The sequence below is a fragment of the Mugil cephalus genome, chromosome 4 (genome assembly GCF_022458985.1).
Source record: "Mugil cephalus isolate CIBA_MC_2020 chromosome 4, CIBA_Mcephalus_1.1, whole genome shotgun sequence".
Lineage (NCBI taxonomy): Eukaryota > Metazoa > Chordata > Actinopteri > Mugiliformes > Mugilidae > Mugil > Mugil cephalus.
Genome location: NC_061773.1, coordinates 16,449,700 through 16,463,895, shown reverse-complemented (window position 1 = coordinate 16,463,895; position 14,196 = coordinate 16,449,700). Strand labels below are relative to the sequence as shown.

Here is a 14,196-nt window from a genome sequence, read left to right as displayed (position 1 = left end):
TATTATATGTTCACTCATTCATCTGTCATGAAACAGGGGATGCTGCACAGACGAAACAGTTTATGCAACAAGATGTGGGAGAAAGGTGTGGATAATGATCCATGATAAAGTTTCTCTACAGTTACGGTAAAGTGAAAGTGAATAGTCTATCCTATAAATTACATTTATATTCTATAACTGAATTTGTGATGTCAAATGTTATAGGGAGGAGATCGGGGTGGATGTGAGGGCGTATAGAGCACAGGGTGAGATCGAAGCAGGTTGTTTCCCCGTTCCCCAGTCTTTGCTCCAGGCTACGTTAAGTTAAGTAATTGCTAGTTGTGAGTTTATAGTTAACAAGCTAACAGGAGGGTGCTTTGTCATCATAAGCTTGGTTTATACTTCTGAGCTGGATCTGCGTGAATCCTAATTCTGTGAGGCTACGAGTTATTTTCAACGGAGGAATGTCTGGAGATGAGCACATCAGGTATAGGCGCTGAAGTACAAATTAGGTTAAACACTGAATTAGTGTGTTAGTCAGACTATTAATTTAAATTTAGCCTTAAAAATAACAATCAACATGTCCCGTACTAGTGTGAATGTGAATGGTTGTTTGTCTCTGTGTTAGCCCTGCAAAAGGCTGGCGACCTGTCCAGGGTGTACCCTGCCTCTCGCCCTATGACAGCTGGGATAGACTCCAGCAACCTTCGCGACACTAGTGTGGATAAGCAGTAGTAGAAAATGAGATGAGATGTCCCGTACTGTGCCCAAAGTCAGCAATTCCTTGTTTAAAGATGAATCATTTACCATTTTCATGGTAGTCGCCGTCATGCCTTAATTGCCAAATGTTGATATAACAGAAAAAGATTCATTAAATACGTTGATGAAGGACGTTGTAGAGTTATGTCGCCTGATACATGGGTGTGTTCGCTGATACAGATATATAGCACCAGCGCAATACAGTCATTAGCAACAGCCCTAACTTTGACCGTTTTTCTTGTTGTTGTTGTTGTGGAGGAGTTTGCGCCTTCTTTGAGTTCAATAAATGTTTTTATTTTGGTTAAATTGAGAGTTGTAACATTTGTTACCATTGTGTCATCATGTAAATGGAGGGACAAAAAGCAGTATCGGCTCCAAATATCGACTCAAAAAAATCGGCAGCACGTATCAGCCATCAGCAAATGCTGATGTAAAAAAAAAAAAAAAAAACGGTATCGGCCCGCAATACAGTCACAATACAGCAATACATTTCCAACTACAAAAGAGTCACATGGATGTAATTTTTGGGAGGCAATTATATGCCTGTGACTTACTGGGACACTTGAACGTAACAGTGCTATTGTCAGTGTTGTCAGGAACAACTGTGCTTTTTTCTACAAGCCTCGTTATCTGCTGTTAGAAATTTATTTGGCAACAATTTCTGGTTTCAGGACTAACTGTGGTTAGTGCGATGTCATAAATGTTGACAGAAGATACAAAAATAAAACCCAAACTGTACTTTTATGTGAAGTTTCGAGGTGCCAGATCACAGCAGGTGTTGAATGGTGGGAGAAGAAGGGAGTGACGAGGCGCTAAGACTGACTAGGAAAAGGGAGAACGTCGAGAAAGAGAAAAATGACAATAGGCGTGACAGATGAAGTTAAGGAAGATACTGTGTCTCTTTTAAGCATTTTCTTTTCCTCTTAACTAATATTTCTCCTAAAAGACACTCTTATCGCAACAATTTACAAGCTCCCCGTGCAAGGAGGGAGGATTTAACCTGTCATCATAGACAATAGGAGGTGGCTGTCAAAGCTCGTCGGATCAACACACTCAAATTGCCTCTTTGTGATTTCCTGTCATTACCGCACAAAGCATGGCTGTTTAACGGCTGTGGTATTAAGAATGAAATCACACTCTCGCTCATTATGTAACTTTGTGCTTGAAGAGGCAAAGGATAAGCTTGTCATGGCTGGCTTTGTCTCCACTCGAAGGCCTACGTCAGCCTGACTTCCTGCTCTCAGACTGGCACAATACAGCCTGTCATGGCAGTAAGAAGAACAGCACTCAGACTTTCTGTTATCTGGACATTCTGAACGCTGTCCTTCCTCGCAAGTGCAAGCGATGACTGGATAAAAGGAGTTTTACATCCAGCAAATCCACTTCCATCCCAATTCTTACCACACTGCAGAGAGCCAGATGGTACTAGCTTGCCCTCTATCAACATGCTGCCCGCTCATTTGAAAACCCAAAATGTTATTTCAATGCATATGGGCTGCATATATCAACCGGTCACTCATGGTCCATCAAAAGCTCTTTGGGTTGCTGCACACTTTACGGGTCAGCTGCTTTCGCACTGTATCCACTTACCATCCCACTGGGCCGGTGACACGGAGGCAACTGTCTGAACTGCTTTTTATGATTCAAGAAACAGAATGCATCAAGCCCGCTCTGGATTGAGTGAACTTAGATGACAAACCTGTCTCCTACGTTTCTACTCAACAAAATGAGTTCTCAATCATATTAAGGTAAGGTACTGCACAACATTGTGGCCCACGCATGCACATGGTTGAGCTATATATAGTATATACAGATGTATCTATTTTTATTCTGAAAGCCTTATTTATGTTGTACAGTTCTTCTATTTTTTCGTACATTTTTATGTTTTGCTTTTTTGAGTGTGTAAAGCTGTTTCTCATGTACAAAAGGTTAATTTAGAGCAGAGATTGTTGCTCTCAATATACTGGGGTCCATTTTGAGTCCTTTACATGTGAATCTAAGCGTTTTAGGTCTCGCTAGGGGAAAACACCTAAGAAAGGACTCCACTTGGGCTTCAAAGTGAGCTGACGGCGTCTCGGGGGTGAACCTGGGACGCTGGGATTCACTGCTGAACCCTCTGGAGGTGTTGTGGGCCTATTAGCGAAACACCGAAGAAGGGGGGCGCCCACTTGATAACCCAAAGGCTGCCATCACTCGCTCAGCATCCCACAGAGTCTTAGTGGTGTCTCAACTATGCAATAAGGGATATTAGAATCAAGCCCCGTTCAGTAGATCTGCATCACCCATTTCTAGGTCTTTAACATGATTAAAATCACACACACAAATAAATAATTGTGCCAATGTCTCTCCTTAATATCACAACCATACATTACTGCCGGGATAAAAAGTGTGCAAGAGCACAGACAGTTATGGACTTTGGATCTGGATGAGTCAATACTACTGCTGCCTGGAAAGTGAGGAACAAAGGTGAGAACTAATTAGTTAACATTTGCAATGAAACACCGTTGCAGTCAGTGTCATAGGGTTATAATTATGACAATTAACATACTTAGCATTTACTAGAGTTTGCACAATTGGGTTTTCTTTTCTTTTTTTGAACAGCAGCAAAAAGGGCAAAGCTAATCTCTCGCTGGTTGAAGGTCACACGGTTGTGCGTTGGCAGCACGGAGGGGAGTGACTCCAGGAACTGGAACTGGAACTGTTAAGCCTTCTTGAGGTGTCGTGGGCCTACTTAAATCGATGAATGAAGCCCAATGATGTGTGGCATACTGTCTACTGCCATTGGCTAGGCTAGTTAGCTGGTGGCTTCTTGTTGGTTGCTAGCTGGTAGCTAACTGCTAGCCTGCTGGTTGGTTTTCAGTTGGACTGGGCTTCTAAATGTGTTTTGTCTGGGATCTTGGCACAACAGATTTAAACATCTTGTCCTGTGCATTAATGAATACCTGCGATAAAGTGCTCGTTACAAATATGTGGATGACGGTTTTCCATAGGGCAGCGGCCTTTTGCCGTTCAAGGGGGCGTTCCCCTGAGAACGTGATAGTGACAGGCACAGCCAAAATGGTGGCGACCATAAACGCCACACTGAACTTCAAAACCATGCTCTCTGGAGTCACAGAGGGTTTATCCATCTTTATATACAGTCAGTGGTTTAAAACACTTTCAGATTGAAACTGAAACTCTTCCTCTTCTTCGAAGGCAGCATTCAGTGCTAAGACGAATTATTAGATCTTCACAGGTCTTTGATTGCTGTTGGTGTGAAGATGTTGGTTTGGGAGAGAGGATCTCATTATGTTCCGGGTAATAAATTGTAATTCATCAAACCTTCTCTCTCTGTGTCATGTGGCCCTGCTTCTGATATACAATGCTGCTTGATGCTGCTTTTCTACCCCACTGTTCCTGCAACAAACTACGACACACATTAAGAACACACTCCCTGCTGCCATATTGCTCGCTATAACAAATGAACATCTGCAGCCTTCACCTACCCCTTCTGCCTCCTCCTCCTCCTCTTCCTCCTCCCTATAGAGTAGACCTCCTTTCCGGGCAGTCCATTTTTTACTCCTGACTTTTCTGGGTCGTCTCTCCAGCTCAGAAGCACACCAGAGACCTCTCTCCTCCGCTCGTTCTCCCCTCTTTCTCCTCCGTTCCCTATTATAACTCACATCTTTGACACCAGCTCCATGCATCTTTCTGCCTCATTATTTGGCCCCATGCATTATTAGCCACATGTTCCTGTGGACAGAAAAAAATTCCGGGACATTATTATTTCTTTTTTAATACTTTAACTGAACAAACGACCGCACAGAGGTCACGCTGCCCGTTTCTGACACGGAAATCTTTGTGCTTCTCTCAAGTCCCTCCTTTCGCATTCCCTGCACGCAGTAGGCCTTTTTTGTGACATGACAGCAGGAATGAAGACAAAGAAATCGAGTTATGATAGGATGAAAGGAAGGAGAAGAGGGAGGGAGGGAGGGAGGAAGAAAACGAGAGGTGCAAGACGAAGGAAGAGAGGATAACATATAAGAAGCGAGCAGGAGGAAAAGAGACACACTGAGCCTTTTTAATTTTTCAACTCTCACTTCCTCTTCCCCCTCCCATGCCATTGTTTCACCTCTATCGACCTGCTCCTAGACCTCAATGCTTGTATCCTCAGGTTGATGTGTGATTAATACCGTCTTTCTTCATGTCTTCATCCTCCGTCCTATCTTTACTTCCTCCACTTATGCTGCCCCATCCATCAGTCCTATGTCTGCTTACACTTGTCCCTCTGTGCTCCCATTTCCTGTCACAGCACCTCTGCGCCGTTCCTTCTACGCACTCTCTTTCCATTCCCTGATTCGCTGATGGCTAATGTCATCATTATCTTCATTACGTTAGCTGTTTTACGATGCTATAAAACCTGATGCATGCTCTTAATCTTTATAACTTCCTTCTCTAAAAAGGAAGGTTTGGACCCACCACTAAGGTTTGTATCACAGAGTCAGTTGAAAACCACTTTTGGCATAAGCCATCTAGAAAAATCTTCACTTTTCCTGTTTTTTGCACTTCTTGCGAGAACCTTCGCTCCCTACGAGCAGGCAATCACAGCAGCATGCACGCTTACATTAAGAAATATAACTTCAATTAGTCTCCGGGAGCAGCAGCACCAGAAGCACCTGTTCTGCTTCTATATTAGAAAGTTTCTTTCCCATCTGATTAATGGGGACATAAAAATGAACAAGAAGGAGAGAAAAAAAATCTTCCCTCACACACTTAAACATTATAATTTAAAAAATGAATGTAAAAGAAATTGTACTTTTGCTTTCATTTGCGCACTGCAGTTTTTGGACCATGATCTATAATAATAGATGTACTTAATAGGTGCAGTTTTGAATGGAAATAGTTTATCCTGAACTTTGTCCAGAGGCGCAGGCAGGGCAGGCAACTGCTAGGGGCCCCGGGCCAGTATAGGGGCCCCACAAGGAATGACGAACATTAAACCTCATCAGGGGCAATGTGTTAGGTTTACAATGACAGCAGGGAAACTCTCTAAGGCATAGAGGTCTTCAACAGGGGGTCCGCAACCCCTAGGGGGTCTATAGAGGTACTGCAGATGGAGGTACTCATTCCTTGGCCTAAAAAACATTGAAGACTCCTGTTATAAGGGGCTTGCACTTGGCATGACTCGACTATTTGAAGTAGTTAACCATGAAGAGGATGTGCAATTCAAAATGGAAAGACTTTATTCCTCTAAGATTGAAAATCAGAGAGAAAGAGGAAGAGGAGAAGAGACAATATGATGATGAATATTAATAATACTAAATCACTTTCTGATTGCTATGCGTGTAGCCTTAACTCTTAACTACTGTGGACATTTTTGCCCCATCCTATTTTTACTCAGTAGAAAATGTTCCTATGTGAAGACAAGCTCAGACAATGAGTTATATTTGTTGTGTTTTCCTAATCCTTAGGCATCTCTGTCTCTTTCTGCCTCTCTGCCCTGGTTGATTTAACTCACCTGCACCACCTCTGCTCATCAAGCCTCCATAAAAGAGCCGGTCTCCCAGCTCTCTCAGAGATGAATACTTGACACTGCCTTTTAAAATTAGTTGAATCAGATTTTTGTGCCTCCTCCTTGGTGCTTGACTTTTCTGACCCCTGTTTTGTTCTTTGTCTCTTTGCTTGGCTGAGCCTTAGTCAACCTGGTCCAACCTCTCTCTAGACTTCAGTGAAACTACCACCTGCCTATAAGCTGCCCAGGGATGCCACCGTCTCCGACCCTTTTTCCATCTCTGGTGTTTTATTCTCTTTTTTATTAAACTGTTCTATTGCCCAGTACAGTGTCTGGATTAGACAATCCTATGGTGCTACGCTGAGTACATGAACCACATCGATCATTGCTAGTGAAACACTTGGGACAGCAACAGATACTAAGTTAAAGCTTTATTTATAAATTCTTCAAATGTATTGAAATCAGTGTAATGGTTGTCTGAGTGCAACAAAACAGTTCAGCCATGAGTCTGAGAAATCACACTCTTGACGATTACAACATATGTTGGTGGTGGTCGGAGAGGCTGTAGGCGCGGATTGGCAGCCATGTTTCTGTCAGCCTTTCCCAGAGCATCTGTGACTACTGAGGTAGTTTACTACCACCAGGGTGTGACTGTGTGAGCAAATGAATAATGCATCCAATTGTAAGCGCCTTAAGCATCCAATGGAGAAGCGCTTTATAAAACCAGTGCATTATTATTTATTTCATGAAATAGTTTTATCATTGACACTGTTACCTGCGCCTTTGTGTTCTTACATTTTATATTGACCTCCCCTCTTTTCCCCCTCCTCCTCTTTAGACAGGGTGACTGGATTTGACTTTGTGAAAAAGAGGACCCTTCAGCTGGGGCTGGGGGGGGGGGCTAAATTAAGCATTTTTAGGTCCCAAAAGTGGACGTCTGGTCACCCTACTTTAGAGCTGTGAAATAAACAAACGCTACAAATCATGTTTAACGTGTTCACGAGAGGCGTCCCAATGAACGGCGCTGGCGCAGAATTCACAACCTCGTGAAATGAAAATACTGAGTTCACAACTTATAAAATGTTTTCAGAAATGCTGGAGGGGGATGGTAAGTTAGTATACTGCCATTTAGCTGTGTAGAGTTAGAATGTTATGATACGCCCCAGGAAAATACAATATCAAGATCCCCACTGGGTGATATCATTACATTAAATGACCCTGTCGTTAATGTGTAAACTGTTAGTTTGAGGGCTCCGTGAGTTTCATTTGAAGGCAGCAACAATCAGCAGGAGCGGGGACGTCCTCTCACATCCACCTGCATCACCACCTTTGTCCTTTGTTGATTTGCAGTGTTGTTTTATCTATTGGTCGATTTACCAGCAATCCAGTTTCATTAGTTTAGTTGACTGAACCCAGTTTAGAGGAGTAAAGCCAGATTTTGACCGCATGCTGCATGATCTGGTTCCAAGGCTGCTCCTGCTTTTATTTATCTTGTTCTGTTCAGGGTTTTTCATTTTGGAAGTGGTCTTTTATTTAGTGTTTTGAGCTCTCTCCAGGAAGAGGCCCCTAGTGTTGACCTCAGTTGGTTTTTCAACTATTTGTGTAACCGATAAAAAGATTGCTAGAAAGAAAATTTCAAATACTTTCAAAACATTTTCTACGTTACAACGTCAAGTATTGGATCTTTCGTTTCAGGAAGTTAGAAAAAACCTTGGACAAACATCCCAACTCAACGTAAATGCTCATTTTGAGCTGCAGTCAGTTTTGTGACAACATTTAGGACTGAGGGAGGAAACCCATTGCAATCAAATGCAGTGGTGGATTTTGAGAAACATGAATCGTATTGTTGAACCATATTGTTGTTGAACCATATTATGGAACACTTCTCCCTGTTTTATCTGTCTCTCTCCACTTCAGTAAAAACCACAGCCCACTGAAAGAGCCAAAGTGGACTCTTGATGAGGAAGTTGGAAAATTACACCAGATCAAAAAAGAAAATGATAACAATAACATTAAGTAATAATAAAAACCTTTGGGATTTTCTACATTACTATAAACAGGCGATGGATTGAGTGGACTGATGAGTGGATTTTCATGTTCGATATTTACTGTAAAACATGCAGGAGAATCAGCTGTCAGTCTGTCACCTAGGATGGTGTAATCTGACACCTGAGCTGCTAGATAACACATACATGAGGCTGAGTGTGATCCTCTAAGAGATGTAAGAAATAAGAATTCATGTTTTATTTGTTTGTTTTGTATCATTAAGGGGTCAAATTAGAGTCAAATCAAAACCTGCCTTTTCATTTAGAGTTTACTTTCCCTTGGCATAAATCATTACTATTTAAAGTCGTCGCTGATCACAGTGAACACAACCAGAAGGATTAATATGAACTAGTTGTGAGTTTATTAGTTTATCATGATAAAAATAATGCAGAGAATTCAGTCCTATTTTCTTGAATGACCTTACATAGCAGCGGCCCCCAACCACACATGGTTTTCATGCCCGGTAGATGAAGCCGTCAAGTGAATCAATGATGAGACGGCAGATTACAGCAGAAAACATGATTATGATTTATGTGCACGATGACCTGTTTATGGAAAATTGCTTTATTGGAAATGCCTCGTTCTTGGTGCAAAAAAAGGTTGTAGACTGCTCGTCTATGGAAGAACGTTGAACTTGAAGTTCTTCAGCCCATGCATTTTTTTTATTTTTTTGAGGTCTGGAGTTTGCCTGGTACAAAAAGCGATTTTGGCCTCAGTAGTTTATTTCACTATTCATGACAACCCCACAGGGGTGATTTGTTTTTCTAAGTCATTCATTTATTTTTTATTAAGGTTTAAAATTTTGCAGAATTCAGGGCGTTCCTGCTCTAAGTGACATAAATTAGCCTGAGCCAACAGGTAGCGAGAGTTGATTGGGCGGTCTCAATGTCCAAGCTGATTTAGCTCCGCCCCCAACAGGACCCTTATGTCCATATTTGGAGCGTCGGTGGAGTAAAGCTCATCCGAGATGGCAACCACTTCAGGCTTCATATTCGAGATTCAGAATCCACTGGGGGACGTCACGATGGGTTTGTCCATAACACATACCATCAAAACAACAACATTCACCCACAATGGTCTGGCTACGTAAGGCTAAGAAGATTCATGACTACTGCTGTAACTCTGTCTGTGTTCTGAGTCGTGTTATACCTTCTATTTTTCTTACTTGATTTTTCACTATTGTGAGAACAGATTACACTTTTGTCCTGTCAATGAAGCATATTTGAGCTGAATTGAAAACAAGCGATTAAGATTTCCAAACCACAGACTGCAAATGTGTCTGAGAGAGAGAGAGAGTGACGGAGAAACAATGAGGCAGAAAGGAGGAGAGAAAGAATTAACCTGCAATCAAGCCTCTATTTAGCTGCAGTCAGCCACAATCAGCGGCCGTATTAGCATTTAATTAGACCGAGAGCCACAAACCACGGCCTGCCGCTCCGCTCTGATTACCCCACACACTGCTTTCATATCTGTGTGCCTGTGTGTAGACTTACCTGAGTATTTCTGCGTATGTGCTACAATCACAGTTGGGTGTATGAATTAGCGTGTCCTGGCTTGGGAGCGGACATGCGGGAGCTCGTAGGCCGCGTTAGTGAGAGCCTTCCTGTGCAGTGCTCACACAAAATGTTTGAGATTTCATGTTTTGATACTGACTTGCCTTGCTCTCCGTGGAAGCAACAAAAGACACCTTGGAATAGGGTGACGGCGCAAATTAGCTCTGGCGAGTTTCCTCACCTCTGACTCTGTTGTTTATTCTGGTGACGTGAATCTTGCAATAATAAATGACGCATTTATTTTTAAAAACAATGTCCCCGTTCGTCCACCAGATTAATTGGCAATTAACCTAAAACTAATATGTTCGCCTATATCCAGAAAGCAGCCATGCAGTAACATTTGTTTATAGTTGTGTTTAAATCCACAAATTATTTTCATTATTATGCTAAATCTTACATATTTTCACAAGCTCATGTCTGTGCAGGTAGGAGAAGCAGATCCAGGTGTTATTTCCCTCTAGGATCCTCTTAACAAACCATTTGTCACATTGTGGCAGTTCTCATATTATAATTTATTATAAAATCATTGAAGGTGGGTGTTGTTTGTTAGTGTCTGTCTCAAAATTAAGTCTTCCCCTTTCCTTTCTAAGGTGAATGGTTTGGATGGACAGAGCTGATGAATCTCATTGACCAAAAATTAACGTTGCAACATGTAATTGTTCTAAAGCCTTTGCGAATCCTAAAATTGTTAGAATACACTGACATGCAGGAGGCATGATTTTGAGGCCACTTTGTCCTGGGGCCCTGGCACAGTTACCTACTTTAACTTCATTTTCTTATTGTGTTTCGTAGACTTTTTAAGGTCATTATGCACAGCTTCGTATTGTGGCTGCTCGCGAGGTTGCGCTGTTTCTGGTTGAAAGTTTAATGGTAAAGACAAACCAAACGGACGCTGAGCTGCTGTTTTTTGACATCGCCTGTGTCTGGACCTAAAGGATGCTGATGATTACAGCGCAAAGTTGGCAGCCCATGGTCGATTGCACTTAATGTAGCTTCTGCAACTGCATGAGAGGAAATAACTCCCTACGTGATGGTAGCATAGGTCTTCAAAAGGAGAAACCTGGAAGAGCTACTTATTAGCCGGGAGGCTTAGAAACAAGCTAGAGCTACAAAGCGTCTGTAAAGTTCGTCTCTCCTCAATCATGGTGACGTACTGGTCTATATACACTTTATTCCCTTTAGATGTTCATGTTGTCGGACAATGATTTGTGTCTTCAGATGAGGTGTCTGACGTGTCACAGCCTCACTGGATGTAGCAGTGAGACATCACATTGCGTCGACACACCCTGTGATACACGTCCATATCCCACCATGAAGGAAAGAAGTTCAACCTCCTGAGGTAAGAAATAAATTAGCTCATTTATGCTACCAGTATTACTGCGGCCACTTGGGAATTTTTCACCACTTAATTTCTTACTTAATTACTCACGTTGGTTAGCTATAGCTGTTCACTGTGTGGTTTGACAGATGTGTCTCTAACATAAAACGTAAAGACAGAAGCTTTCACTACCTGTTAAATCTGTTTTCCACTAAAAAGAAACCTAAGTAAGTGCACCTTCTAACCTGCAAACACACATTCTTCCAGATCAGTCAGTTTTCATGTCCTATTTTTCATCCTTTAAGTCACCCGGTATCAAAAGGATCCTCTTAGTCCTGCGGTTTTCTGGACAGGATTAGTGAAATTCAGGAGTAACGTAATGAAGCCATGATATGAGTTCAGAGCAAAATGCATTACATCATCTGATGCATCCAATTTGAGGAAATGCATGATCCTGCAATCTCATCACAGAATCCAGACATAACCTCAGAGGTGTGTGCGCGCAGGCTGTGTGTGTGTGTGTGTGTGTGTGTGTGTGTGTTTGTGCACAAAGGACTTGTCAGTGTTGGTCTTATTTCAACTCATCTGACACATCTCACTGAAGGCAGTGAAACAAATTCAAATGAAAATCTGTCTTTCTCTTCATGTGTCACGTAGGAGACATAATTAGGCCACAAACATCCCCGATCAGTAAAGACGACGTGTTAATAACTGAGATGTTCTTTACAATACTGTGATCTTTCAGAGGAGTTGAGTCAGTTGTATTTTTCTTTTACTGTTGTAATATGGACGGTTTTATTCTTAAAACCCATGATTTCTTTGTGGATGGACTGACAGTCTCATCACTGAGAGAATCATACGACCACAATGAAACACACACACACACACACACAGCTAAATGCCAACGTTATCACCTAAGTGCCAGACATACATCAGTCACGTGTTTTGCAAATCTTTATCATTTATGCTTTTTAACTCATTTACTCTTTCCGTGTAAGAGTCTTCTCTTTGTGCATACGACAGTCAAAATACCACACAAGGATCCAAGACCAGATAAATGACTTGCGTCCATTTTAAAACTGCTCGCAGTTGATTTTCTTTTTGGTTGACTGATCCACCAATCAGCTAATTGTTTTCTTATCCAATAAAAATATGACTCTGAAGATGAACACTATGAACAACACTTAGGGTTTTCTGAACGATGTGAACACGTTGAGATGAGACCTTTCTCCAGATATACACAGCTCCGGACATGGGACAACTAACATATGCCTTAATGTCTGTGTGTGTGACTCTCACTCACCCCCATCGTCTTCATCGAAGGAGTTCATACAGGGGAAGTAGATGGCCAGGGCCTCGAAGGACGCCGAGAGGCTGATCCGGCTCTGTGATCTCTCCATGTACAGGCCCGGCGTCGGGCCCGGGTCGGCCGGCTTGGCCAAGCGCGGCTGGGCATTCTTCACGCGGAGTACGGCTCGCGGCGTCTTGGATGGCTGTCAGCTGCCCCCCACGGCAGATCCACCTCACTTCGAAAAGAAGAGTCGAGCGAGAATCCCCCCCTTGGGCGGCTCGCACCGAGTGACGCCGGTGCAGAAACTTGACTTTCGTGTGAGAGATTCTGATGCTCCTCTTTCTTCTTTTAGACAAGAGTCAAGCTCCTCGGGTGCAAAAGCATCCTAGAAAACAAGCGTATAGAAAGACATGCGTGTAGGTTGATGACTTTTGATGAGGTTAAGTGTTTCTCTAAGTATCTATCTGTGGCTGTGTGCAGCAGGGTTGTATCTCTCGCTTCTTGTCATCTCTTCTCTAGTGTTTGGCTTCTTCTTTGCCAACACGGATGTCCATCCTCCTCTTCACCCCTTCACAAGTCAAAGTGGAAGTCTGGCGGACTTACTGACGTCTGTTGGTGGACCTTACCTGCGTCTTCGCAACGGATACTACCTGATCTGGTGTTTTTGTTTCACGGCAAAAACTCCCTGAACTCTGCATGTCAATCTAACATCCTCCCCCTGTACGTGCGGTCTCTTTAGATGTCTTTAGATCCTGGTGACGAGAAGCAGGATGGGAGGAGACGCTGGTGGTGGCAGAGGTGATGTTGACGCCCAGCAAGAAACGTGTTGCTCTCTCCGACTGAATCAAAGCTTTTCTTTCCTGTCACTCAGCATTGTTATTTCCTTCTGCTTCGGCCGGAGGGGAGGCATTTCTTTCGCACGGAGAAACTGACTTTCAAAACCCAGGAGATGCCAGGTGCAGGAGCTGCTTCGTCTCCAAGCCCAGGTCAGATCAGTAGAAGATCAGCTGTAGCAACAATTGCAAGTGAGGGCAATCTGTTGCTTCTGCCCTGAACTGTAGCACTGTTTAATGATGCATTGCTGTCAGCGGGGTTTCGTTGACTTCCTCTCTCCTCCGTCAGTCCGGTGCTGCTCCGTTGCTGTGCCGATGCTCCACTGACTGTCTGCTCCGGAGACGGGAAAGGACAGAGATGATAAGAGAGAGAGAGGGGGGGGGGAGAGAGAGGAAGGCTGTGATGTTTAAGAGCTTGTGTCTGACTGGATTCATTCACTGGAGAGGGAGAGAGAGAGACTGAGCAGAGGGAGGTGGAAAGGGAGGGAGAGAAGGGAGGAGGAGGAGGAGAAGGGGCAGGGGCAGGAGGAACCAGGAGAGAACGACTGTTGCTGGCAGCCCAACCAATCAAAATGTGGATGGAGGAATATGGGTGTGGCTTGGGTTGACAGTGGAGGCGATGCAAGGCATTACAAGTTCATAGTGTCTCTGTTCTGCTCTCTGTTCCCTTGTATCTCCGTATGTGAGTGATCACTGGCCTCATTCTGCAAAAGCAACAACATTCACCCACAAATCTGACTGTAGGAGCCACAATACAGATATATATCAGCATTTGGCTGAGCTTCCACATTCAGTGTGTTTCCATGCACAAATTAATTGAGCTATGCTTGAAATTCGACTTTCTGACTACGGTCCTTACCCCAGTTTACATGCACCAGAGAAAATTGAACAAGTGACGGGAACATGTCCTCCTCCTCCTCCTCAGT

At 43.1% G+C, this 14,196-nt stretch overlaps 1 protein-coding gene across 1 annotated transcript in view; it reads right to left on the bottom strand.

Annotated features, from left to right (window-relative positions):
* Positions 1–13,728, bottom strand: part of rims4 (regulating synaptic membrane exocytosis 4) — a 50,818-nt gene extending 37,090 nt beyond the window's left edge. The window contains exon 1 of the mRNA XM_047582845.1: positions 12,450–13,728. Within this exon, the coding sequence (XP_047438801.1) occupies positions 12,450–12,546 (97 nt within the window). The 5' untranslated portion in view covers positions 12,547–13,728. The remainder of the gene's footprint in view (positions 1–12,449) is intronic.
* Between the last annotated feature and the right edge of the window lie 468 nt (positions 13,729–14,196).